General features: G+C 37.7%; 6 protein-coding genes and 1 pseudogene across 13 annotated transcripts; 6 read left to right on the top strand and 1 right to left on the bottom strand.

Annotated features, from left to right (window-relative positions):
• Positions 1-217: 217 nt before the first annotated feature.
• Positions 218-2802, top strand: ARSK1 (root-specific kinase 1). The gene is made up of 5 exons (XM_022280782.2): positions 218-711; positions 1219-1354; positions 1464-1600; positions 1732-1855; positions 2135-2802. Exons 1-5 carry the CDS (start codon positions 310-312, stop codon positions 2575-2577), a joined length of 1242 nt encoding a protein of 413 aa, XP_022136474.2. The 5' UTR covers positions 218-309; the 3' UTR covers positions 2578-2802.
• Positions 2803-4896: 2094 nt separating this feature from the next.
• LOC148208019 (uncharacterized) lies at positions 4897-6139 on the bottom strand. Its single transcript, XM_088120250.1, has 2 exons — positions 5785-6139; positions 4897-5693 (listed from the first exon to the last, which is right to left on the bottom strand). The coding sequence occupies exon 2, from the start codon at positions 5671-5673 to the stop codon at positions 5224-5226; it is 450 nt and encodes a 149-aa protein (XP_087976376.1). The 5' UTR covers positions 5674-5693; positions 5785-6139; the 3' UTR covers positions 4897-5223.
• A 2713-nt stretch (positions 6140-8852) lies between these two features.
• On the top strand, positions 8853-14801 carry LOC111012739 (Tetratricopeptide repeat (TPR)-like superfamily protein). 7 transcript variants are annotated; one of them, XM_088120252.1, is made up of 5 exons: positions 8854-9143; positions 9326-9368; positions 9550-9648; positions 9962-13089; positions 13950-14801. In XM_088120252.1, exons 4-5 carry the CDS (start codon positions 10103-10105, stop codon positions 14029-14031), a joined length of 3069 nt encoding a protein of 1022 aa, XP_087976378.1. In that variant the 5' UTR covers positions 8854-9143; positions 9326-9368; positions 9550-9648; positions 9962-10102; the 3' UTR covers positions 14032-14801. The 7 variants fall into 7 exon arrangements, with proteins under 7 accessions (XP_087976383.1, XP_087976378.1, XP_087976379.1 ...); XM_088120257.1 differs by lacking the exons at positions 9326-9368; positions 9550-9648 and adding an exon at positions 13810-13851 and having other exon boundaries at positions 8853-9143; XM_088120253.1 differs by lacking the exon at positions 9550-9648.
• On the top strand, positions 14038-14793 carry LOC148208020 (polyadenylate-binding protein-interacting protein 7-like). Its single transcript, XM_088119667.1, has 2 exons — positions 14038-14324; positions 14397-14793. Exons 1-2 carry the CDS (start codon positions 14038-14040, stop codon positions 14791-14793), a joined length of 684 nt encoding a protein of 227 aa, XP_087975793.1.
• A 434-nt stretch (positions 14802-15235) lies between the features above and the next one.
• On the top strand, positions 15236-17458 carry LOC148208021 (polyadenylate-binding protein-interacting protein 7-like). Its single transcript, XM_088120258.1, has 4 exons — positions 15236-15677; positions 15773-15843; positions 16099-16223; positions 16758-17458. Exons 1-4 carry the CDS (start codon positions 15281-15283, stop codon positions 17059-17061), a joined length of 897 nt encoding a protein of 298 aa, XP_087976384.1. The 5' UTR covers positions 15236-15280; the 3' UTR covers positions 17062-17458.
• A 419-nt stretch (positions 17459-17877) lies between these two features.
• On the top strand, positions 17878-19864 carry LOC148208022 (pentatricopeptide repeat-containing protein At4g33170 pseudogene; annotated as a pseudogene).
• A 385-nt stretch (positions 19865-20249) lies between these two features.
• Positions 20250-25246, top strand: GCR1 (G-protein-coupled receptor 1). Of its 2 annotated transcripts, XM_022287026.2 has the most exons (10): positions 20250-20585; positions 21425-21456; positions 21542-21711; positions 21901-21995; positions 22540-22641; positions 22725-22778; positions 23119-23262; positions 23519-23589; positions 24727-24839; positions 24943-25246. In XM_022287026.2, the coding sequence occupies exons 1-9, from the start codon at positions 20403-20405 to the stop codon at positions 24830-24832; spliced, it is 957 nt and encodes a 318-aa protein (XP_022142718.1). In that variant the 5' UTR covers positions 20250-20402; the 3' UTR covers positions 24833-24839; positions 24943-25246. The 2 variants fall into 2 exon arrangements, with proteins under 2 accessions (XP_022142718.1, XP_022142712.1); XM_022287020.2 differs by having other exon boundaries at positions 20251-20585; positions 24727-25246.
• Positions 25247-25853: the final 607 nt, after the last annotated feature.

Consider the following 25853-nt stretch of genomic DNA (forward strand, 5'->3'; position numbering starts at 1 on the left):
GTTTTTAATCGAGTAAAAATGCATTAATTAAAAAAATCAATTTCAAGGAGGAGGAAAATAGCGAGGTGTTTCCCGAATTCCCCCTTCCAATTATTTTATTAGACTAATTATAATATCACAAAAAAGTGGGCCCCAACACGCATCCACGTGGCACCCCCTCAGTCTCTCCCTCCCTCTATAAATACCTCTCCCTCGCCTGCAGTAGGTGAGTGAAAGACCTCAAAGTCCATACCAAAAACTTCCACCAGAAGAAACACAGAAATTTCATTAGCGAGAGAAAAAAAAAAAATCTTCGATTCAGATGCGATTATGGGTATGAAGAGGAAAATGGCGTGGAAATCGATGATCGTGCCGAGTTGTTACAAGGCGGCGCACCGCCGGCTGTCGGATTCCGACGAGCGGCGGCGGGTTACGAAGAAAAGCTCGTCGTCGCAGAGGCTGTCGCTGTCGGACGCCAGCAATCCGAGCTCGCCGCTGTCCATCGACGATCTCTCGAATTCCCTCGTCGGACCGAAGCTTCACATATTCTCATTTGCCGAGCTCCGGACCATTACCCACAATTTCGCCGCCGCCAATTTGCTCGGAGAAGGCGGGTTCGGTCCGGTCTACAAAGGCTTCGTCGACGATAAGATCAAACCCGGTTTAGAACCTCAGCCGGTCGCCGTCAAGTTGCTCGACCTCGACGGATCTCAAGGCCATAAAGAATGGCTGGTAGGCTCTCAATATACCACGATTTGCATTTCAATCCCGTCCAATTTAAAAAATTTTAATTAAAGTCTTAAATTTATTTTTATTTGGTCCTTATAATTTTTTAAAAATTAATTTAGTCATACGATTTAATTTAGTCATATACTATTTTCAATGGAATAAAATACATATTACCTTCCATGAGGTTAAAGGCTTCTTTTCTCTTTCTGTCTTGTTGAATTTTTTTAAAAAATATACTCTAAAAACTCACTATCAATACCTAAGAAAGTTTATACCAATTAAGAGGCAAGAAAAAAGTGCGAAAGCTTTTGGAATTAAATAATTGGTGAGGTTTAACCATAAGGATCATGTTGAAAATTTTTAAATTAGAGGAATTAAATTGAAAATTTAAAACTATACAAGTCAAAATTGGAATTAAGTGGACCGAATTGGTAACTTGATTTAATGTATTATTATTATTTTATTTTGCAAACGACTACATTTTTATGAGAGGATATTGATTTTTGGTAGGCAGAGGTGATAATTCTGGGGCAAATGAGGCATCAAAATCTGGTAAAACTAATCGGTTACTGCTGGGAAAAAGAATACAGACTTTTGGTTTATGAGTATATGGCCAGAGGCAGTTTAGAGAACCAGCTCTTCAGAAGTAAGCGCCTTTTTATTTGTCTTTTTCTTTCCATATTAATTACGTCACGAAACAATTAATTAATTCTCATTAGATAATAATACTAATTAATTTGGAATAATTATTGTAGAATATTCAGCTGCGCTGCCTTGGTCAACGAGGATGAAAATTGCTTTAGAAGCAGCCAAAGGCCTTCAATTCCTCCACGAAGCCGATCCCCCCGTTATATTTAGAGATTTCAAAACCTCCAATATTCTCTTGGATTCTGTAAGCTCTCTCTTTAATTCAGCGCTTTTTATTAATTTAAAAAAAATATTCCAATTAATCAATCCACAAGTACTTATATAAATTTAATATTTTATAGATATTTTAACGAAATTTACCAATTATTTTTTCAGGATTATACTACAAAGTTGTCGGACCTTGGGCTAGCTAAAGATGGGGTGGATTGCGAAGACTTACAAGATATGTCTTGTATTATGGGGACTCAAGGTTACGCCGCTCCAGAATACGTCAAATCTGGTAAGTTAATTGAATTTCATTCATGATTTTCAGAATATGAAAAATACTTATCTCTTATCACCATTGAAAAAAGAACAATTAGTTTTTTTTTTAATTTATTTATCTTTTACATTTCTATTTGGGGATGGTCAGGACAAACTACGTCACAATATTTTTTTATAATATTTTAGGTTAAATTACTAATTTTGTTTTTGTTTTGTTAAAAAAATTACTAATTTTGTTAATAATTTTAGTGTGCGGTACCTAACGCAATTGAATATGGTAACTTTTTTTTCTCAGGACATTTGACGACGATGAGTGACGTGTACAGCTACGGCGTGGTGCTGCTGGAGCTGCTGACGGGGAAGCCGTCGATGGACCGGAAGACGGGGGAGTTTCTAGTGGACTGGGCGAGGCCGCTTCTCAAGGACTCGAGACGCCTCTTCCGAGTCATGGACCCGCGGCTCGAGGGGCTCTACTCCGCCGACGCCGCCCGCAAGGCCGCCGCCTTGGCCTACAAATGCTTGAGCCGGACCCCCAAGCGCCGCCCGCCCGTCACAGAAGTCGTTAACGCGTTGAAGTGTCTGCAGGACTTTAACGACGTCTTCACGGCGCCGTTTGTGTACGTGGTGGAGGACTGCGCCGGGGAGGAAGGGAAGAAGGGGAGAAATGAGAGGGTTATTGAAGGAAGTGGGCTTGGGCTGGGCCTTAGTTGGAAAAATTGGAGGCCCATATCTGTATGATAAGGAAAAGATTTTTAGAAAATGAATGGGATAAAATAAATCCCTATAAATTTAGTTTTTCTTTTTTTTTTTAAAGCCTTCTTCTCTACCGTGATAGGAATCATGAGGTGGTGGAAGAAGGTTTTTGAGAAATGTATGGTATACTTGTAGATAACATTGTTAGTATATACACCATGTAAGTTGTGCGTATTTGAATAGAAAATGTAATAGAGAAAATTTATATTTTTTAGTCGAGTCAATTCTAGTTAGTTTACGATTATGATCGATTTGATAGTTGGATTCAATCAATTAATAGTTAGTGTATAATATTATTTATTTGTAAATTTTGATTTTAATATATATACTTTTTTATTATTTTAACGATAAACAAATTCAAAGTCAATTTATAAAAAACAAAATAAAATAATAGATGTTTGAAATATGACACGACAAATGTGATGGAAGTTACCAACCTCTGAGAATAGGCATTTGATATCTAACTCTTGACACGTCATGTCATTGTGTATTAAATCTTTTTTTTTAGTACAACAAAGTAAGTGTGGGAAATCGAACTCGCACATTTTTTGTTGGAGATATGTGTCTAAATAGTTATGTTAAAATTGACTTAATTTTACAAAACAAGCATGTTAGATAGAAAAATGAAAATTTAAAGACATATAAAACATGTTTTAAAGTTGAATAACATATTAGTATGAGATGTTAATTTTCCTCACATCCTCTTGTCCTAAATAAGGTAAGGAATCCCAATTTAGATTCCCTTTTCTAAACAGAGTTTGGAATCACAATTTAGACTTGAACAAGGATGGAGGACGTTTTGTCTCTGTCACATAAACTGGAATGGAGAATGTGTTTTCCATCCCATTCCCGTTCCATTTGTTAGTGTATATATCTATTTTTTTTTATTTATATTGGGTAGTTTAAGAATTTTTTATAGATGAGCAAAGTCTTTAACTCTCTAGAATTAAGTATTGAACTAAAATTTTATTTTGAAAAATTATTTAGTTGAGAAATTATTTAAAAAAAATAACAATATTAAGTGGAATATGATTCCTACAAAATTTGGTGGAAAAGTTAACCGTAATAAAAAAATTAAATGAGGGCAAAGACGAGTAGAAAAGGCTTTGCATCTCTTGCCCCATCTTATGAACCCTGTAGTTGTACTTGTGAGCATAAAAACTAAATACATTTACATACTCAACACAATCTTGTAAGCCACAGAACTAAACATATTTAAATGTCTTTATTTAAATATGCGAAACGAAAAGTTTTATTTGTACGATGGGGAATCGGGACAGGGCATTGGGATGAGAGGACGGATTTGAACCGGGTCTCGAACCGCACGGGTCCGATTCGAAAACCACGTGAACCAACTCAACGGACAGGAATGAAGTGAAGGAACGGTTGCACTCTTTCCGTTTCTTGCAACGAAGCTACGATTGTCTCTGTTGGCGCGATTAGGGAACCGCATATTTATAAAACCGCAAAATGCAAGAGTCCAGATTCGAGAGATCATCTCCTCCTCGTTGATTTTCCGGGCAGATTGAATTCGAGCAGTACCGACACCGGAAAATGGCAGCCGTCGTGCGAGCTGCCGGGTATATCCTCGTCTATGATCGTCGGCTGCTCACGGCGGTCAATGCCGGAGCCTCCAGTCTGTCGTTCGTGGGATCAGGATTCATAGTGCTCTGCTATGTCCTCTTCAAAGAGCTTCGCAAGTTCTCCTTCAAGCTTATCTTCTACCTTGCCCTCTCCGTGCGTATCTTCTTCTTCTACTTCTTTTATTTCAGATCTACTTTTCTTCATCTCTTCATATCGTTTAGCGCGAATCGGTGGTCTTTATTCTAATTCTTTGTTTTCGTTCATTGAATTAACTTGACGTAAAATAAAGATCAAATTCGAATGACGAAGCGCGAATTTCATAGCATGGTTAGTTACAGTTGCTGTGTGTGGAGTTCGAAATTTAGGATTATCCTTCTTGTTTCTACCTTGCTGTAACTTCTCAATTTTAATCAGGATCTCTTAATGTTCTGCTGTTGAATGCTCTAGGGTTTTTCGGTTGAGGATTATTTTACCAAATTTGATTTGATTTCGAATGTTTAATTAATTACGAGCTACTTGTTAATATCTACAATTGTTGGTGCTCGGTGCACATTTTGTAGTCGGATTTTTTAAAAAAAAAATTTGTTTGCAGCACTAGGCCTGGTGACTTCACAATTTTGTTTGTTTGCAAGTGATTCATTAATATCGGTGAAGCCGTGCCATATTCTGCGATAGTCGTATGCACCGAATAAAGTAGCTAAAGCTGTACAACATTTAACGTCATGGACAGCAACTGATCTTAAATTCTGTATTACGCATGTAACCGTACAATTCAACCGGCTACACTAATCAATTAATAAAAAGTCCATGTACTGACAGGCATGGCGCCGCTTGATTTTCTTTTCCTGCGAACTGAAATTAATAAAATCTGCGCTAAGAAATAGAACTGCACGGAAAAGGCAGTTTCTGGAGCGAGAGACTTTCTTTGATTTTCAGCTAAGATGTTAGCTGAAAAATGCTTCTTTCGTTTATTAATCGCAATTTCTTTTATTGTTTCTTCAGTTTCACCGACGAATTTCAACCGCCGGTGACGAACGGCGTTCTAATCTAATCATCGTAATGTCTTCGCCGCCCTGGCATGGCGGAGAAACAGCTACTCGAACGGCTTAGCGATCGCGAGGCGTCGTTCTTCGGAGAATCGAGCGACCGCCGGAGAAGCTGTTTCATAGCCGAAATCAAATCCTCAGTAGGATTCGCCGGCGGATTTGAAGATTTGAACTGTTTGTGGAACTTCATGTGCCTCTTCACGGCTTCGCCGGTGGTGATGTTCCCCTGAGATCTGAGAGACTCGTCCTTCACCGCCTCCGAACACAGCCCGCAAATCCAACGGCCGTCGTACCTTTCCCGAACACGACCGATGTACGCCGGAGTGCACTCCTCCGTCAATCCACAGCACTCGCATTTCACGGACTCCACGTCGATGACTTGAGCGCCGTGCTGCGTCGCCCGAGCCGGCGGCTCGATCCCGGAGATCGCCTTCGTCACTCTCGCCGCCATTTTCGCCGCTCCAACAAGCTCTGCTCACGCCACAATCGGAAGCAGGTGAGAAAATTGCGGTAATTGCAATTTAAATCTCGAAGAAGAAGAAGAAGAAGAAATTACTCTTGCCTGGTATCTCTTTGGATGCTTGGATTAGAATCCTTGAATCTATCCCCCGTAATTACTGAAGATATGGAATTGGAAGGCCCGGAAACGGCGATTTTGATAAAGATACGAACAGATTTTTTTGATAATTCAAAAGTGAATAATCAGATTTTTTATTTTGGGTTTATTTTTATCTCTCCTTCTCCCACTCGCGCACCGTCACTTTCTCGCCGTCGATAAGCAGATTCCAAAATATCACATACATTTCAGAGCCTCAGCTAGGCCGCTCACCGGAACTGGAAGATTGATTGAAGAGAGAAGAGAGAAGGAAGACGAGGAAGAAGACTTCATCACTTATTAGATTGGGATTCCTTCTGGATTTATATAACCATGGCGGTTTTAACCTTAGTCGCCGAAGTAAGCAACTGCTAAATTTCTTCCACGTCATATCCAACTAGCCCTGATATTTTTTTCTCTTTTCTTCAATTATTCAATTATAAATTTACCTGATTTTTTGGTAGATGATTCTGTTTGATCCTCTAAAAAAGTGTCTGGTGAATTTTCTGATTTGATTGTGATGATGAAAAAAAAAAGATTTAATAATGGTAAATCTCGATATTTAATGCCTCTACTTAAATTTTGGACTAATAAATGACGACATGATATAATATGGTACGAGAGGGATTTAATAATATGCAAGGTGCATAATACATTTTATTATTATTATTTTTTTAATTCACAGCATTACAAAAAAAAAATAAATAAATAAAGGCGTGGTGTCTCTGTCGAGTAAGTCTTTGCGAATCGAGCAGACGCGAGCGCGTGGGAGTCGTGGCGGCCGCGCACGTGAATCGCATGCTTCTGGTTTGCATAAACGACACCGTTTCGTGTCCACCTACAGAATTGGGCCAGGCGGCCCATTCCGTTTAATAACCTTCTGGCCCAACAAGCATCCCCCTCTTTTGTAATTTTCCCATGAATACTGAGGCAAGTACCAGACACTTAGAAAGTTCTGCATCCCTTGACTTACAATTGTTATTTTGTCCTCAATTTTGCCTTTTTTTCCTGGCAAATTATCTGAGCTGTCGTTTTTAACGTTAAATTACAAATTTAGTTTTTGAACTACTATATTTTTAGTACAACGTATGGAGGCGGAGATTCAAACTTACAGTCTCGTGATTTGAGATAGATGTCAATCAATGTTGAGCTATGTTGCTTTGGCATTTAAATGTTACTAATTTATAGCGTCAAATTATGGTACATTGTTTGTTGTCGACATCGTCAACTTAACTAAATTGGTACGATGTGACGTATAAATGACATAATGAGAATTTGAAAGTATAAAATGACATGCATCATTTTTTTAAGCAATACATCAAATTCACTTTATTGACTGTGTCACTTGATTTCACCTCATTGTTCACTTCAATGCAACAACAACTTGCAACAACGTGTGATCAAATTTGGACCAATTTTATCATAATGTCTTTAACTATATATAATTTTAAAATTGAGTGATATAATTAAATATTTTAAAGCTTGGAGATTAAATGAACATCATTATAATCAATATGAATATGTTTATAGTTTAACCCGATCATAATATAAAAAGTTTACGTAGTCTAAAACCGATATACCAATGGATACTGTATATATTTTTGTCAACTAAAATTCACTATAAACTACTTGCATGTTTATATTTGTTCTTAAAAAAAAAATCTATTTTTATGTTTTATACTAACAATATTTTAAATTCACCACAAAATATTGTGTCATTTGGCATTATTTATGATGTGAATTTACCTTAACATAACCATATTTGTTGAATATTATTAAAAATAACTTATATTTATCGTATTATAATTTTTTTACCTACAACAATATATAGAGTGTCCCGTTAATCACTATATTGGTAGCATATATTGATTATAAAATTATATTCGATGTTCAAGTAAAATTACCAGAATATTTTTCAGACTAAATTTTGAAAAAAAGTAGGTTTTATTTATTTATTTATTTTTATTTTTTTAATAGCCATCTGAACCTTGGAATTGGCCAAGAGTCGCAGTGAATGCCATTTGAATTTACTCTATCGGGTAGAAAATACACGACTTTTTTTTTTTTTCGGACTGACCGCAAATACAACACAGTACATTGTGGTAATAATAATTCAATCAAAATAATAATAATAATAATAATAATAATAATAATAATAAATCAATCAACTAACTTACTTGGACATGATTAAAAAATATACATATACTTAAACTGGTTAAATCACTTGTGTCCGATTAAACTGTTGTTAGTCCATATCCCAACATGTCATAATACAAAAATAAAAAATTTGATCAATATATAAATTAACCATTAATGGTCAACAAGTTTCAAAAAGTCAATTGATCTTACTAAATCAATCAATATTTTAACTTTGTAAGTTTGTATCAAATGCTCGAGATCGACTAGTCACGTAATTGTCAACCAAAGCATGGTTCGACGGGTTAAGACATATGTATCAAATCACAAAGTTGAAAGTTTGAATACCTAGCCTACATATTGTACTAAAAAAAAGAACTAGTCACGTAATTCTTAAATAATACGTTTAACCAATCACAAATACTTTAGATTTGTAAGCATACATGATGTATTTAAAACTAGATTAAATAAAATTGCTAATTTTTTTTGTTGTAAATCTATTAATTTCTTTTAATTTATACAAATTAAATTGACAAAATGCTTGAAATATAAGACCAAAACTTGTAATTCTATCCAAATTACATCTACAGGACTAAATGATTTATTTTAATATTTGGGCCAAGATAAATGGGCCGAATATTTACTCACTAAATCATCGTCAATCAACTAGATTGACAGCGGCGCAAAATCTAGAGAATCTATAGTTTGTGTATATATATTTATTTATTTATTATCACTGCACTCACGAAAAAAAGAGAGAGATTTGTCAAAAACAAAAATAATAATAATAATAAAAAAGAAGAATTAGTGGAGACTTTTTTTAAGAGGAGAAAGCTTTCCAAATTCCAATTTTTTGCTTATCTGTTAATTTGAATTATAAGACAGAATCAACAGATAGATAAAGAGAGAGGAGAGAGAGAGGTCAAATTGAGTGGCGAAGGGCATGAGCGTCTTTTTGAATTTAATATTTTTGTGGTTGTGCTTCTGCTGGTTTTAGCCAAAGAGGGTTTCTCACAGAGACGAGAGGGGAGACGATTTTCTGAAACCCGAGTCTCACACACAAAACACTGAACACAGAGAGTTGAGAACTTCCAAATTCAACGTTAAAACTTCGATCTTATCTTCCAATTTCTTCGCTTCTGACTTCATCCGATCCGCTTCCATGGATCCCTTCGATTTGTTTCGGAAAGGTATACAGGACTGTGTTCTCTTTAACCTGCTTTCTAATCCATCGGTTTTTTAGCTGCTTGTTATGTTTACTGCAATAATTCTGTACCAAATTTGGAACTTTCTGTAATTGATGCAATTTTACTTGCTTTTCGATTGTTCTGTGCATTGAAGTTACTGAGATCTCTTTAATTTGGTTGTGTAGCCGCGAGATTCTGATTCTGGTTGCTTTGTTTTTGCTTCTGGGGGTGTGTATCGTTTTTCTTGCTCTAATCTTTAGTTGTAAAGTTTGGTAATTTATGTTATGGTCTGGTTCAAGTTAATCAGGTCTTCTGCTTCTTATCTTCTTTCTATTGTTTTTATTCTTATTTATTTGTTCATAATGTTATCGAAATAATAATTTCACGTATTCCTTCTCACCAATTGTAGCAAATGTTCTATGCACGATGTCTTGGCTTCAGTACTCCTCTGGCTAGTACTCAGCTCACATGAAATGACATTAAGTGTATGGTTAAAATGTGCTGAATGGTAATTTTATCCCATTTTTATCATATGAATCTTGAAAGTTCTGGAATATGCTGAAATCGGCATTCCCTTGCAACATTGTTTTTTTAGGTTTACATTGTACCTTAAATTTTTGTCAGCTGTTTTTTTCTTACTCAGTTCTTCCAATCTTTTCTTTTTCTCAGATGTAACTGGTAGAATTGAATTATATATATGAGGATGTAATTCATCAGATAACTTTTCAAAACAGCTCCTCAACCATGAATTTTGATTGATTTAACCAGAAGATTTGTCCCATTTTTATGTATTAAGAACCTGAAATATTTCTTCATTGAAGATGTGGAGCAGCGACGTGATCAGAAAGCGTTTTTTTTTAAAAAAACTTAACTTGGCATTGAGCTCCAATGGCGGAAAGTTTCTCGATCAAATTTCCGGGTTTTTGCCATTTGGGGGTAATTGAATATGTTGCATCCAGAAAATGCTTTTGCGAGCCAATCCCAAAAGTTTTTGTTGCCCGTTCCTACTTCGCCAATTCTCATATCTCTCCCCCTCTCCGCCGTGGCCGCCGTCTTCTTCCTCGTCTCAATGGTTCTCTCTTCTTCGCTCTGCCATTGCCACCGCCAACTTGAAGCTAGGCAAGCAAGGTCACGCATGTATCATAACCTCCGGCCACCTCCCCGATCAGTTTCTGACCAACAATCTCATCACCATGTATTTCAAATGCGGGTCCCTCTTCTACGCCCGCCAGGTGTTTGATAAAACCTCTGACCGTGATCTCATTACTTGGAACTCCATTGTAGCTGCCTATGCGCACTCTGCCGATTCCAGTGTCGAGAATCTTCTCGAGGGCTTTCGCCTCTTTGGCCTTCTGCGGGAGTCTGGTTTTTCAGCGACTCGGCTTACTTTGGCGCCAATCTTGAAGCTGTGTTTGGTTTCCGGCTTTGTGGAGGTATCTGAGGCTGTTCATGGATTTGCTGTTAAGATTGGATTGGAGTTGGACCTGTTTGTTTCAGGGGCTCTTGTGAATATTTACTGCAAATATGGCTTGCTTGGTGAGGCACGTTTACTGTTCAATGAAATGCCTGAAAGAGATGTTGTGCTGTGGAATGTCATGCTCAAGGCTTACGTTGAACATGGCTTCGAGGACGAAGCTCTTCGGTTCTTCTCTGCATTTCATCGGAGTGGGATCTTACCCGATTTCTCGAGCCTGCATTGTCTTCTTGGTGGTGTTAACAATGACGGTTCTGATAACATAAAGAGGTACAAGGAGCAGGTCAAGGCCTATAAGATGAAGATGTTTCCATTGGACGAGGGCTTGGATATACTTTCTTGGAACAAGAAATTGTCGGAATATCTTCAAGCGGGCCAAAATTTGGTAGCTGTTGGTTGTTTTAAGAGCCTGTTTAGATCAGCAGAAGGATATGATAGTGTAACATTAATCGTCGTTCTATCCGCAGTTGTTGGCACGGGTAATCTTGACTTGGGGGAACAAATTCACGCACTTGTTATAAAATCCGGTTTTGATTCAGTAGCTCCTGTTGCAAATAGTCTTATGAACATGTACTCGAAGGTAGAGGTTGTTTATGCTGCAGAAAAGATGTTTGTTAACTCACTCAAGTTGGACCTAATATCGTGGAACACGATGATATCGAGTTATGCTCAGAATCATCTTGAAAAAGAGGCAATATGCACATTCATAGATCTATTACGCGATGGCCCGAGACCCGATCAGTTTACCTTTGCTAGTGTTTTAAGAGCCTGCTCAACCAGTGAGGAAGGAGAGTATTTCAGTCTCAGCACACAGGTTCATGACTATGCAATAAAATGTGGTATTGTCAATGACAGTTTTGTTTTGACAGCACTTATTGACGTGTACTCGAAGAGCGGAAAAGTGGACGAGGCAGAACTTCTGTTGCATAACAAGTATGAATTTGATTTGGCTTCTTGGAACGCATTGATGTTTGGGTACATAAAGAGTAACAAAACTAAAAAGGCGTTAGAACTTTTGAGTCTGATGCATGCAACGGGGGTGCTGATCGATGAAATCACGTTGGCAACCGCAATGAAAGCTTCCAGTTACTTGATCAATTTGGAGCAAGGTAAACAAGTTCATGCTCATTCAATAAAATTAGGATTCAACGATGATTTATGGGTCAGTAGTAGTATTTTGGACATGTACATTAAATGTGGAGACATGCCAAATGCTTTTGAATTGTTCAATGAAATTAGCAGACCTGATGATGTTGTTTGGACGACTATGATCTCGGGTTATGTGGAAAATGGAGACGAGGATCGTGCTCTTTCTGTGTACCGGTTAATGAGGGTATCAGGAGTTAAACCTGATGAATATACCTTTTCTACTCTTATCAAAGCTAGTTCTTGTTTAACCGCTCTTGAACAGGGGAGACAGATTCATGCTAATGTGATAAAGTTGGATTATGCTTTGGACCATTTTGTTGGTACTTCCCTAGTCGACATGTATTGCAAATGTGGTAGTGTTCGAGATGCCTATAGTGTGTTCGGGAAGATGGACGTTGGGAAAGTTGCCTTCTGGAATGCCATGTTGTTAGGTTTAGCCCAACACGGTAATGCAGATGAAGCTCTCAATCTTTTCAAAATTATGCAATCAAATGGTATTGAGCCTGATAAAGTTACCTTTATTGGGGTTCTTTCTGCTTGTAGCCATTCTGGTTTGTTTTCTGAAGCCTACAAATATTTTGATGCAATGCTCAAAATATATGGCATTGTTCCTGATATCGAGCATTACTCGTGTCTGGTGGATGCCTTTGGCCGGGCAGGACGCATTCAAGAGGCTGAAAACGTAATTGTATCGATGCCATTTGAAGCCTCCGCCTCGATGTATAGAGCGTTGCTTGGTGCTTGCAGGACTAAGGGAGATACAGAAACAGCAAAACGTGTTGCTGACAAACTCGTGGCCTTGGATCCGTCGGATTCGTCAGCTTATGTCCTCTTATCCAATATATATGCTGCATCCAGGCAATGGGATGATGTTACTGATGCTAGAAACATGATGAAGCTGAAAAATGTTAAGAAGGACCCGGGTTTTAGTTGGATCGACGTGCAAAACAAGGTGCATTTGTTCGTGGTGGATGATCGATCCCATCCGCAAGCTGATCTGATATATGAGAAAGTAGAGGCTCTGATGAAGAGAATAAGAGAAGAAGGATCATACGTCCCAGACACAGACTTCATGTTGCTTGACGTTGAAGAAGAGGAAAAAGAACGTGCGCTCTACTATCATAGCGAGAAACTCGCAATAGCTTACGGACTTATCATCACTCCTCCCTCGGCAACCATCCGCATTATAAAGAACCTAAGGGTATGTGGTGATTGCCATAGCGCCATAAAGTGCATATCAAAGCTCACAAAGAGGGAGATTGTTGTAAGAGATGCAAATCGCTTCCATCACTTCAGGGATGGAACTTGTTCTTGCAGTGACTACTGGTAGCTAGTATAGTATCTAGTTCGATATATTTGCGTAGTATTTAACCTGCTTTCTAATCCATTGGTTTTTTAGCTTGTTGTTATGTTTACTGCAATAATTCTGTACCAAATTTGTGACTTTCCGTAATTGATGCAATTTTACTTGTTTTTCGATTGTTCTGTGCATTGAAGTTACTGAGATCTCTTTAATTTGGTTGTGTAGCCGCGAGATTCTGATTCTGGTTGCTTTGTTTTTGCTTCTGGGGGTGTGTATTGTTTTTCTTGCTCTAATCTTTAGTTGTAAAGTTTGGTAATTTATGTTATGGTCTGGTTCAAATTAGTCAGGTCTTCTGCTTCTTATCTTTTTTCTATTGTTTTTATTCTTATTCATTTGTTATATAATGTTATCGTAAATAATAATGTCACGTATTCCTTCTCACCAATTGTAGCAAATGTTCTATGCATGATGTCTTGGCTTCAGTACTCCTCTGGCTAGTACTCAGCTCACATGAAATGACATTAAGTGTATGGTTAAAATGAGCTGAATGGTAATTTTATCCCATTTTTATCATATGAAACTTGAAAGTTTTGTGGAAGGTTTTCTTGATTGTCTCAAGAATTTTAATTTAAATGACGTAGGTTTTTGGCAATATTAATATCTTGTGCATATATTTCGTGGAGATTATTTGTACAGTTTCTACATGGAGGTTTATTGAATATTTGCAGTTCATTTCATTTCAGATAAGAAGAATGCATGGGGACTAAGGGACTTCTTTTAAATATGTATTATTATTTTTTAATCTTTTATGATGGATGGAAATTAGTCATTTTTGGTTTACTCGACTAACTAACTAGCCCGATGAAACGAAATCATATTGCAGGATTTGGTTGAGGCTACAAAAAGTTGAGCTTTTCCCTACAGATTTTTTCAAAATTAATGTGAGCATTATATTTTGGTATTAGCAAATAATGAACGTGTCCAAGAAAGGAATGCAAACCAACGAGGCAAAACAAAACACTGTGAGCAAGGTGACATCTTTGAATCCCAATGCAGCCGAGTTTATTCCCTTCGACCTCAGAGCATCTCCAGTTGGAAGTAGTAGTGCGCCAGATTTGACAGCAAGGTTTTCTACTTCTGGGACATTAGGAAAAGCAGTTCTAGATCGGACTGAGTCATCTGTATCAAATAAATCTGATGAAGAGGCCCATCAATTCTGGAGGCATCAGCTCCCTGATTATATTACTCCTGATTTCGAGTCAATGGGAGAAGATGAGAATCTCTCTCTTTGAAATATTTCATTGTCTGGCTTATCCTTGCATGATGACAGTGATGCCCCTTTATTTTCTGCTTCTACTGGCAGTAAATATTTGTTGAATGATCAGCAGGATTCAAATCTAAATCCCTATAATGGCAGTCAATTTACTGATAAGTTTAGATTCTCTTCTGCTTCGTATGGGGAAGATCAATCTTCAGCTAGTCTTTTTCAAATTTCAAATAAACCATTGCAGAAGCCTGTTCTTAACAATAATCATCCTGTTAGCAATGAACGACACCCTTCTTATCTTGGCAATTCTGGGAGGGGATTAGCTATGGATGTCTTGAGTGAGCAAATAACCATGGATGAAAGTGATATGATGAACCCTGTTGAGTTTTTGGCTTTGCAGTTCCCTGGTTTTGCTGCTGAAGCCTTGCAGAAGTTTACTTTGCCAACGGAGGTGACTTAAACCTGACTGTTGAGATGCTTACTCAATTAGAGGTAAGTTGACTTTTTTCAAGTCGTGAAGTGAAGTAACATTTCATTCTTCATTATCTTTAAAACACTCTATCATGAAACCTTATTCAATAGTTTTGGAAGTAAGTTAACTTAAGTCAAAACTTCCATTTCTTGGTATTACAAAAAACTCTTGTAGTGATATATCATTGTGATGGAGTTGAGCCTGTAAATATACTTCTTTCACAGAATAGTAAGGACTTTTCTGATGACTCATGGCATGTTTAAACTATTTAATTTGGTATGAATACGTGGTATGCTTTTGCTTTGTCTTTCTTGTCAAATTAAGAGAAGGACAGCCAGTTTTTGTGGTTGGTGCCATGCTCTCATTATCTTTTGTGGCACTGCATATACCATTTGATATAGGTATCATATTGTACTCTTTTAAACTGTAGCTTCAAGTTGATGGTGGAATAAGTCAAAACCTGAATCCGAAGGCAATGTCTGCCCCTAATCTTACTGCAATGGACTTTCCCGCACTCACTGTATCCAGCGGTCAAAATGGTCATCCAAAATTTGATGATCTCCAACAATGTGCCAACCCGTATCTGTCTTCTGATAAAGATAGCATGCTTTTCTTCGAACCCAGCGCTGTTCCATCAAGAGGTGCTGCAGACTTTGCTTCTACTATCAGGAAATTGGCATCTCAGGATTCTGGTATGTGGAAGTACAATGGAAACGGTTCTGCTGATGACTCTATTGGCTCGAGTAGAAGTTCTCATACGTTAGCTAGCAAATACACTAGTGGTCATGGGAAAGACACCTATAGTGAGAGGCTGCTACAGCGAGGTTCAGCCCAGGCTGCTCCGGTTTGGCTTGAAACTGGTGAAGCAGTTGGTAATTGGCTTACCTGTCAAATTTATTTTCTTTATTAATGTGGCGTAGGGCAAACTTTTGTATGTATTCCTACTTTAACATTATTAAGTTGGCAGCAAACATGTATTCTGGGCAGCGGGAGGAAGCACGTGATAATGCTCGCCTGCGAAATGCATATTTTGAACAGGTAAGTCAGAATAATTGTTAGTTCTCTTCTTTGACCCCCCACCAAAGAAAAGGGCACACAATCCTCTCTTTTCTCCTGATTTGTTAGTCTTTAATTTATCTACTAATATGAAATCTATACCTATCTACTGTAACAAACGAGCTGTGTGATTTGATATATGCTTTTCCATGGTAAACGATATATACCCTAATATAGAATTTTATTCCCCTTCCACATTTTTGCTCCGTTAATTATACTTTTTATTTTTTAAAATAGGCACGACAAGCATACCTCATCGGTAATAAAGCTTTAGCAAAGGAGCTAAGTGTGAAGGGTCAGTTACATAACATGCACATGAAGGCAGCTCATGGAAGGGCCCAAGAATCCATTTATCGCCAGAGGTTTGTTAAGAATCCATTTATCGCCAGAGGTTTGTTCTCCCCTTGCTGCTTTTGTCTAGACTCAGAACAAGGTTGACGCAGGTGAAATTTCATGGCTAATTTTGGTTTCCTATTATTGGAAAAATTATTTGGTGTAGTCGTCACAATATTGCTGCCCCTTCCTAATTTGGATGCATTGTCAAAAATACAGTTTTTAATCTATCATGTACATCTAATGGTATAAAACTGTCTGGCTCCTCGAATAATTTCTCTTATTACTGTCATTCTTGCCACGCTTTGCTAAAACATAATTTGGAGGGAGTATTGATTCATTTCCCGAAGATGGTATATCTTTGATTACTTGGACCGATCATCCCATGGTTCTGACATGGCTCTTATCATTCGATTCGATGAATGGTTCAAAGATCTCGATGGCACAGTTTTCTTAAGATATAGCACCACGACACTGCTACAGGAATTTTCTGAATTGCTTTATGACTACCTTACATTTATTTTCTGTTCTGCTGTTTGTTCTGTTGCACGCTGTTTCTTCAGGAACCAAATAGGCGCAGATGCTCAGGGAAATGGGAGGGGACAGGAACGAATGATCGACTTGCATGGGCTGCACGTGAGCGAAGCGATTCACGTTCTGAAGCACGAGCTGAGCGTGCTGAGGGGTACTGCCAGGGCCTCGGGACAACGTCTGCAGGTTTATATTTGCGTTGGAACAGGGCATCACACCCGGGGTGCCCGCACTCCTGCCAGACTTCCAGTAGCTGTACAGAGATACTTGATCGAAGAAGAAGGCCTCGACTTTAGCGAACCGCAACCAGGGCTGCTTAGAGTTGTGATTTACTGAGCCAGGGAGTGAGAGGAGAGCACAGTGAAGTGTAGGAGTTTTTTTATAATTTTTTTCTTCTTTTTTTGACTAAAAAAAAAAAAGAGCCATGAAATCATACTTGTGATAGTCACCATTGTTGTACGGTAAATGGTTAGAGTTGGGGAAAAGAGTTATTCAGGCCGAAACCAAAAAAAAGAAAAGAGAAAAAAAAGAGAGAGGGAAGAAGATAAAGAATTAGGAGAAGAAAATGAAGAAGGGAAGATGAAGAAAGGTGAGAAAAGTAAGTAGAATTGTATCAAGTTTGATCGGTTGACAGGGGTTTAACATTTCTTAGCCCTGAAATCGGCATTCTCTTGCTACTTTGTTTTTTAAGGTTTACATTGTACCTTAAATTTTTGTCAGTTGTTTTTTCTTACTCAGTTCTTCCAATCTTTTCTTTTTCTAAGATGTAAATGGTAGAATTGAATTATATATATGAGGATGTAATTCATCAGATAACTTTTCAAAACAGCTCCTCAACCATGAATTTTGATTGATTTAACCAGAAGATTTGTCCCATTTTTATGTATTAAGAACCTGAAATATTTCTTCATTGAAGATGTGGAGCAGCGACGTGATCAGAAAGCGTTTTTTTTTAAAAAAAAAACTTAACTCGGCATTGAGCTCCAATGGCGGAAAGTTTCTTGATCAAATTTCTGGGTTTTTGCCATTCGGGGGAATTGTATATGTTGCATCCAGAGGGAATATTTTTTCTCAATCAAGAATGCCTCAACTGGATAAATTGGAAAATGCTTTTGCGAGCCAATCCCAAAAGTTTTTGTTGCCCATCCCAAAAGTTTTTGTTGCCCGTTCCTACTTCGCCAATTCTCATATCTCTCCCCCTCTCCGTCGTGGCCGCTGTCTTCTTCCTCTTCTCAATGGTTCTCTCTTCTTCACTCTGCCGATTCCAGTATCGAGAATCTTCTCGAGGGCTTTCGCCTCTTTGGCCTTCTGTGGGAGTCTGGTTTTTCAGCGACTCAACTTACTTTGGCGCCAATCTTGAAGCTCTTGAAGCTGTGTTTGGTTTCTGGCTTTGTGGAGGTATCTGAGGTTGTTCACGGATTTGCTGTTAAGATTGGATTTTACTACAAATATGGCTTGTTTGGTGAGGCACGGGTTCTTCTCTGCATTTCATCGGTGTGGGATCTTACCCGATTTCTTGAGCCTGCATTGTCTTCTTGGTGGTGTTAACAATGGCGGTTCTGATAATATAAAGAGGTACAAAGAGCAGGTCAAGGCCTATAAGATGAAGATGTTTCCATTGGACGAGGGCTTGGATATACTTTCTTGGAACAAGAAATTGTCGGAATATATTCAAGCTGGCCAAAATTTGGCAGCTGTTGATTGTTTTAAGAGCCTGTTTAGATCAGTAGAAGGATATGATAGTGTAACATTAATCGTCGTTCTATCCGCAGTTGTTGGCACGGGTGATCTTGACTTGGGGGAACAAATTCACGCACTTGTTATAAAATCCGGTTTTGATTCAGTAGCTCCTGTTGCAAATAGTCTTATGAACATGTACTCGAAGGTCGGGGTTGTTTATGTTGCAGAAAAGATGTTTGTTAACTCACTCAAATTGGATCTAACATCGTGGAACACGATGATATCGAGTTATGCTCAGAATCATCTTGAAAAAGAGGCAATATGCACATTCATAGATCTATTACGCGATGGCCCGATGCCCGATCAATTCACCTTTGCTAGTGTTTTAAGAGGCTGCTCAACCAGTGAGGAAGGAGAGTGTTTCAATCTCAACACACAGGTTCATGACTATGCAATAAAATGTGGTATTGTCAATGATAGTTTTGTTTTGACAGCACTTATTGACGTGTACTCGAAGAGCGGAAAAGTGGACGAGGCAGAACTTCTGTTGCATAACAAGTATGAATTTGATTTGGCTTCTTGGAACGCATTGATGTTTGGGTACATAAAGAGTAACAAAACTAAAAAGGCGTTAGAACTTTTGAGTCAGATGCATGCAACAGGGCTGCTGATCGATGAAATCACGTTGGCAACCGCAATGAAAGCTTCCAGTTACTTGATCAATTTGGAGCAAGGTAAACAAGTTCATGCTCATCCAATAAAATTAGGATTCAACGATGATTTATGGGTCAGTAGTAGTATTTTGGACATGTACATTAAATGTGGAGACATGTCAAATGCTCTTGAATTGTTCAATGAAATTAGCAGACCTGATGATGTTGTTTGGACGACTATAATCTCGGGTTATGTTGAAAATGGAGACGAGGATCGTGCTCTTTTTGTGTACCAGTTAATGAGGGTCTCAGGAATTCAACCTGATGAATATACCTTTTCTACTCTTATCAAAGCTAGTTCTTGTTTAACAGCTCAGGGGAGACAGATTCATACTAATGTGATAAATTTGGATTATGCTTTGGACCATTTTGTTGGTACTTCCCTGGTCGACATGTATTGCAAATGTGGTAGTGTTTGAGATGCCTATCGTGTGTTCGGGAAGATGGACGTTGGGAAAGTTGCCTTTTTGAATGACATGTTGTTAGGTTTAGCCCAACACGGTAATGCGGATAAAGCTCTCAATCTTTTCAAAATTATGCAATCAAATGGTATTGAGCCTAATAAAGTTACCTTCATTGGAGTTCTTTCTACTTGTAGTAATTCTGGTTTGTTTTCTGAAGCCTACAAATATTTTGATGCAAGGCCCAAAATATATGGGATTGTTCCTGATATCGAACATTACTCAGTGAATGGCCTTGGCCGGACAAGACGCATTCAAGAGGCTAAAAACGTGAGCCTATATTAAGTGGAATAGGATTCCTACAAACTTTCACACAGAACTTAACAATAATGAAAAATATAATGTTGTGCATTTCTGCTCTATCTTATGAACCCATCTGTTTATACTTATTAGATATAAATATAAAAATTAAATACATTTTAAATTTTAGAACATACTCAACGCAATCTTGAAAGGCGATAATAAACGTATTTAAATGTTTTTTTTTTACATAAATATTTAAATATGCGAAAAGAAAAGTTTTATTTGTATGATGGGGAATCGGGATAGGGCATGGGGATGAGAGGACGGATTTGAACCGGGTCTCGAACCGCACGGGTCCGATTCGAAAACCGCGTGAACCAACTCAACGGACAGGAATGAAATGAAGGAACGGTTGCACTCTTTCCGTTTCTTGCAACGAAGCTACGATTGTCTCTGTTGGCGCGATTAGGGAACCGCATATTTATAAAACCGCAAAATGCAAGAGTCCAGATTCGAGAGATCATCTCCTCCTCGTTGATTTTCCGGGCAGATTGAATTCGAGCAGTACCGACACCGGAAAATGGCAGCCGTCGTGCGAGCTGCCGGGTATATCCTCGTCTATGATCGTCGGCTGCTCACGGCGGTCAATGCCGGAGCCTCCAGTCTGTCGTTCGTGGGATCAGGATTCATAGTGCTCTGCTATGTCCTCTTCAAAGAGCTTCGCAAGTTCTCCTTCAAGCTTATCTTCTACCTTGCCCTCTCCGTGCGTATCTTCTTCTTCTACTTCTTTTATTTCAGATCTACTTTTCTTCATCTCTTCATATCGTTTAGCGCGAATCGGTGGTCTTTATTCTAATTCTTTGTTTTCGTTCATTGAACTTGACGTAAAATAAATATCAAATTCGAATGACGAAGCGCGAATTTCATAGCATGGTTAGTTACAGTTGCTGTGTGTGGAGTTCGAAATTTAGGATTATCCTTCTTGTTTCTACCTTGCTGTAACTTCTCAATTTTAATCAGGATCTCTTAATGTTCTGCTGTTGAATGCTCTAGGGTTTTTCGGTTGAGGATTATTTTACCAAATTTGATTTGATTTCGAATGTTTAATTAATTACGAGCTACTTGTTAATATCTACAATTGTTGGTGCTCGGTGCACATTTTGTAGTCGGATTTTTTAAAAAAAAAATTTGTTTGCAGCACTAGGCCTGGTGACTTCACAATTTTGTTTGTTTGCAAGTGATTCATTAATATCGGTGAAGCCGTGCCATATTCTGCGATAGTCGTATGCACCGAATAAAGTAGCTAAAGCTGTATAACATTTAACGTCATGGACAGCCACTGATCTTAAATTCTGTATCACACATGTAACCGTAAAACTCAACCGGCTACACTACTCAATTAATAACAAGTCCATGTAATGACAGTCACGGCGCCGCTTGATTTTCTTTTCCTGCGAACTGAAATTAATAAAATTTGCGCTAAGAAATAGAACTGCACGGAAAAGGCAGTTTCTGGAGCGAGAGACTTTCTTTGATTTTCAGCGAAGATGTTAGCTGAAAAATGCTTCTTTAGTTTATTAATCGCAATTTCTTGGGATGCAGGATATGCTTTGCAGTTTCTTCAACATGATTGGGTAGGATTCCTGGTGTCATCTTCACAAAATGGATACACTTCGTCGTTCCACAACTTTTTACTTATGAATATTGTTCTCAATTTAGGGATCCGGCAACAGGATTTTACTGTTATGCTCAGGGCTATAGCACGCATTTCTTTTGTGTGGCATCCTTCTTGTGGACCACAACAATTTCATTTACTCTTCACCGTACTGTTGTTAGACACAAAACCGACGTTGAAGATTTGGAGGCTATGTTTCACTTGTATGTATGGGGTACGAATTCAGCTGTTACATTTAATTAGCATCTCATATAACTTTTGACTTCTATTTTTCCTTACACATTAGATATTGCTTTTGGACTACTCATTGAGCTATCTTTTGTTTTCTTTCCCGTTCTATTGTTTCATATACGAGTTATTTTGTAATTTAGGATGCTAATTTAATTATTGATTATATTTCCAGGAACGTCGTTAGTATTGACTGTCATACGTTCTATTGGTAATCACCATGGACATTTGGCTACCTGGTGTTGGGCACAAACAGGGCGTACAGGAAAGGTGAGTAACTTCAAATCACCTCCTTTAAGCTAGACTGTGTTTCCGTTATATTATGCATGCGGATGTGAGTATCTCTTATGTCAAGATGACTCCGCGATTACAATGTGTATTGCACTGAGAAGCCAGGACAATTGAGCAAAATCCACAGGAGAACTTGTGATTTTTTCTTCCAGTTTCTTATTCCAAAGATATTTGTGTACACGAATTTCAAAAAGATCTTTTAAGTTTTATGCATTAGAACAATAATATTAACTTGTATTCTTCGCATAGTGCACTCACATTGATGCTGTCTACATTTACAAATGCAGTGTTAAACTTAACATGAAATTTAACATAAGGAATAGAAGTTCCATCTTTATTCACAATTCACTGGATTGCGGATTCTTACCTGTAAATAATTGTAGTTGTTAGAAATGGTTAGAGAATGTGATTTGTGTCTCAAGCTTGGAAAGATAAGGGCTATTTCTTTTTACAATAAATCTTCAACTTTAGTTGTGATTGCATTTTCATACTAGTCTCACTCTGAATATGTACTTTCTTGCAGGCTGTTCACTTTATAACATTTTACATGCCGCTCTGGGGTGCAATTCTCTACAATGGCTTTACATACCTCCAAGTGATACGCATGATTAATAATGCTACCCGTGTATGTACTTGAATTATTTCTGAAAAATATTATACACGGGTCATCTTTACAATTAATAAAACCTTCTGTTGTGAAATTTTCAGATGGCAGTTGGCATCTCAGATAGATACCAGTCAGATGCAAGAGCAGATAAGAAGGTGCGATTTCCATTAATTGCTTTGATATGATGCAGAGAGATAAGAAAAGAACGTCCTAAGAACTAGATAGAATGAAGATCGTTTTATTATTATTATAATAAGGGGTTGACGATGATTTTGTTTGTGGTTCTCTTCACACTAGATACATGGACACTAGAATAGATAAATCAAGAAAACTATCTAAAATATTGAATTATAGGCATTTAATCTCAAGTTCAGAATTGTACTTCAGTCGGTGTCATCTATTTCACCCACACAGATATATATATATATATATATATATATATATTTCTCTTTGTTAGAGTAAATCATGTGGTTTTTTCCCTTTCCCATTTAACAGGCTTTGAACCGATGGGGGTATTATCCACTCATCCTCATAGGGTCATGGGCTTTTGGTACAATCAACCGGATTCATGATTTTATTGAGCCAGGTCATAAAATCTTCTGGCTGTCGGTTCTTGATGTTGGGATGGCTTCTCTTATGGTAATCATTGCAACTTAACTTTTTTTTTTCTTTTTTTTTTCTCCTTGGAAATAGTTGTTTAATGAGTTGATGATTATGAATTCTGGGTTGAGTTTTAACTTTTAAGGATGTTTTCCCATTATATATTGCTAATCACTCCAAAATGCAATAGTTCAAATCACCGCTTAGACAATTAACTTTTCACAAATGTTTGCGATATGATTAGATTTCTGTTGGTAACAGTAACAAGCTAGTTTTTGTTGCCTACGTGCTTTAGGGCTTGTTCAATTCAATAGCATATGGTCTGAATTCTTCAGTGCGGCGAGCGATATCTGAAAGACTAGACCTGTAAGTATAATGGCTGCTTATATCATTTCTTCCCATTCTTTAATCTTTTCACTTGAACATCCAAATGTTTGCATGATTATTTTTCTCTGCTTCATTAATATTTATCTATTGCTATACTAGTGGTGGTTATGATTATGGAACTCTGCTAGGTATAGAATTGATAATAACCCCCTCCTCCGTTGCCTTTCACAAAAAATGAAGGAAAAAAAAACAATGGAGTTATGGCCGCCCATCACTGTAAAACTAATGGGTGTACTATCTTTTAGAGCTGGTTTTTCTGAAACACTGTTGCATTGTCCAGTCGCAGGAGCTAATGTTGACTTTTAGTATAGAAATAGATATTAGCCTAATAAAGAGTGTATGTGAGCCAAGATGAAAAATGTCTGGGTTTATCTTTTTTTTGGATAAAGAAACGATTCATTCAACATGGAGCCGAATCACAACCAAAAGGACAGGGGTCGAGAAGACCCCCTCCAAAAACGAACAACAACTAACAAAGCAAAGCTCTCCAGTCTTGTAGGATCATAGAGAGGCCGTAGTTACAGAATAATTTTGTATTTCTATGGCACCACCAAGAAGCTGTGATATGTACACTATTACAAAAAGAATCAAAAGATTTAGACTTATCTTCAAAAGAACGAAGGTTCCTTTCCATCCAAATATTCCATAGTAAAGCTCTGAAGGCACAACTCCACAAAAAATAGGCTTTTCCTTTAAGATGCCATCCGTGGAAACACTCAAGCACCCAATCTTCGATGCTCCTATGCATACAAACCGAGAGCCCAAAAATGTCAAACAAAACCGTCCACTTTAATAAATTGGCCATGGATAGTGATAGAAGCTTAAATTCGTGGTTTTAAATACTGTGAGGTACCAAATTCTTTTGGGTATTTGACAAAGAACTTCCTCATAGAGTTGAGTCACTATCATGAGACTTTGGGCTTCAGTGACGGATAAATTAAAGGAAGTATATTGAGAATGCGTATGCCACCTCCTTGGTCTTGAATCTCTCTGATACAATGCGTATGTGTCAAAAAAATAATAATAACAAAATAATACTTGGCTTCATTGTTCATTTGGTTTTAACTCAAACATACCTTCTTTTGAGTGGTTGCTTGTTTTTTGGTATTTAACCAGGTTTTGGCCTGAAAAACTTCGGAGATGGCTCCCCAGCAGTTCAAGGTTCAGAAACCAACAACAAGAAAGTGAACTGGTTTCCTTGAGAAGTCAAGATCAGCCATAGCGAATTGGTAACAGATGTGCCTCTATCGGCAAGACCTCCTTTACAAGATTTATTTCGTCCGTTTTTTAAGAGGGCATGTAAATAGGAGCAGAGCAATTCATTGTGCGCAGGGTAATGACCATCCGTTTTGTCGATGTCATTTTCATGATCTGCTGCTTTTTGCGGGTACTGATTCTTCGCTGTTCTCTGATTGACATTATGGAGAATTAGCTTTTTCTCAAGTGGTGAATACAGATCAGGGGTGGAAAATCGTGGAATATAAAGCTTGGATACTGAATCTGTAGATTGTAGAAAAAGATTGGGCTGCCTGATCAGAATTCTCCTGTATGCTATTTTATGCGCCGAAAATTACCAATTTTTCATTGCTAAGCGCTCACTCAGCTTTAATATATCATCATAGACCTTAAAATAGAATGTCGTCTCTCACTTTTACCATATCTATACTTGTTACGACCTCTGCCTTATTAGATATTATTCACTGCAAAAGTTCAGATAAGGCAAGCCATTCACGCTACACTGCAACAGGTCACTCATCTTATTATGCCAAATTTTTTTGAAAATTTTGTGTCCTTAAGTTTGTGGTTGGATGTTCTATTACAAAACTCTGATTTGACACGTAATTTTATCTTATCTTGTAATTATTATTTAATTTAGTGGGATTCGTTTGTGGCTTCTGAATAATTCTTTATTCCATAAAAAGCACGTATTGTCAAATCCCAGATCATTGGCAGGGTTGATAAGCTGAGACCGCCGCAATAGCAGCACATGCTTTTTAGCCTTTCAGTCGGGAAGGGACGGTGGTCTCAATCAGTGGTGGCGATCGCTTCCTGTTTGTTGCAGATAAGCATGAGGTGGAAGCTGCCGTTTCTAAGGAGCCAACTTTACAGATAAGCTATTTCATTCTTAAATTAAATTCTTGCTCATTTCACATAGTAGATTTTCAGAATTGTTTTCAACTAAATTACAAATCGTGTCTTTTTGGTTTTATTTCTGGTTTTCCATTTTCAATAATGAAATTTAT

Source organism: Momordica charantia (assembly GCF_013281855.1).
Source record: "Momordica charantia cultivar OHB3-1 chromosome 11 unlocalized genomic scaffold, Mcharantia_2.0 BLBB01000011.1, whole genome shotgun sequence".
NCBI lineage: Eukaryota > Viridiplantae > Streptophyta > Magnoliopsida > Cucurbitales > Cucurbitaceae > Momordica > Momordica charantia.

Bases quoted from the DNA above. Each gene is read 5' to 3' on its own strand.
- LOC148208020 (XM_088119667.1), top strand. From the start codon at position 14,038: ATGAACGTGTCCAAGAAAGGAATGCAAACCAACGAGGCAAAACAAAAC. The intron at 14,325-14,396 runs GTCAATGGGAGA...GCATGATGACAG, and splicing joins TATATTACTCCTGATTTCGA to TGATGCCCCTTTATTTTCTG.
- LOC148208021 (XM_088120258.1), top strand. From the start codon at position 15,281: ATGTCTGCCCCTAATCTTACTGCAATGGACTTTCCCGCACTCACTGTA. The intron at 15,678-15,772 runs GTAATTGGCTTA...TTAAGTTGGCAG, and splicing joins TGAAACTGGTGAAGCAGTTG to CAAACATGTATTCTGGGCAG. The intron at 15,844-16,098 runs GTAAGTCAGAAT...TTTTTAAAATAG, and splicing joins GAAATGCATATTTTGAACAG to GCACGACAAGCATACCTCAT.
- GCR1 (XM_022287026.2), top strand. From the start codon at position 20,403: ATGGCAGCCGTCGTGCGAGCTGCCGGGTATATCCTCGTCTATGATCGT. The intron at 21,996-22,539 runs GTGAGTAACTTC...ACTTTCTTGCAG, and splicing joins AAACAGGGCGTACAGGAAAG to GCTGTTCACTTTATAACATT. The intron at 22,642-22,724 runs GTATGTACTTGA...TGAAATTTTCAG, and splicing joins TGATTAATAATGCTACCCGT to ATGGCAGTTGGCATCTCAGA.
- LOC111012739 (XM_088120252.1), top strand. From the start codon at position 10,103: ATGCTTTTGCGAGCCAATCCCAAAAGTTTTTGTTGCCCGTTCCTACTT. The intron at 13,090-13,949 runs GTAGCTAGTATA...ATCATATTGCAG, and splicing joins TGTTCTTGCAGTGACTACTG to GATTTGGTTGAGGCTACAAA.
- ARSK1 (XM_022280782.2), top strand. From the start codon at position 310: ATGGGTATGAAGAGGAAAATGGCGTGGAAATCGATGATCGTGCCGAGT. The intron at 1,355-1,463 runs GTAAGCGCCTTT...TAATTATTGTAG, and splicing joins AGAGAACCAGCTCTTCAGAA to AATATTCAGCTGCGCTGCCT. The intron at 1,601-1,731 runs GTAAGCTCTCTC...TTATTTTTTCAG, and splicing joins CCAATATTCTCTTGGATTCT to GATTATACTACAAAGTTGTC.
- LOC148208019 (XM_088120250.1), bottom strand. From the start codon at position 5,673: ATGGCGGCGAGAGTGACGAAGGCGATCTCCGGGATCGAGCCGCCGGCT.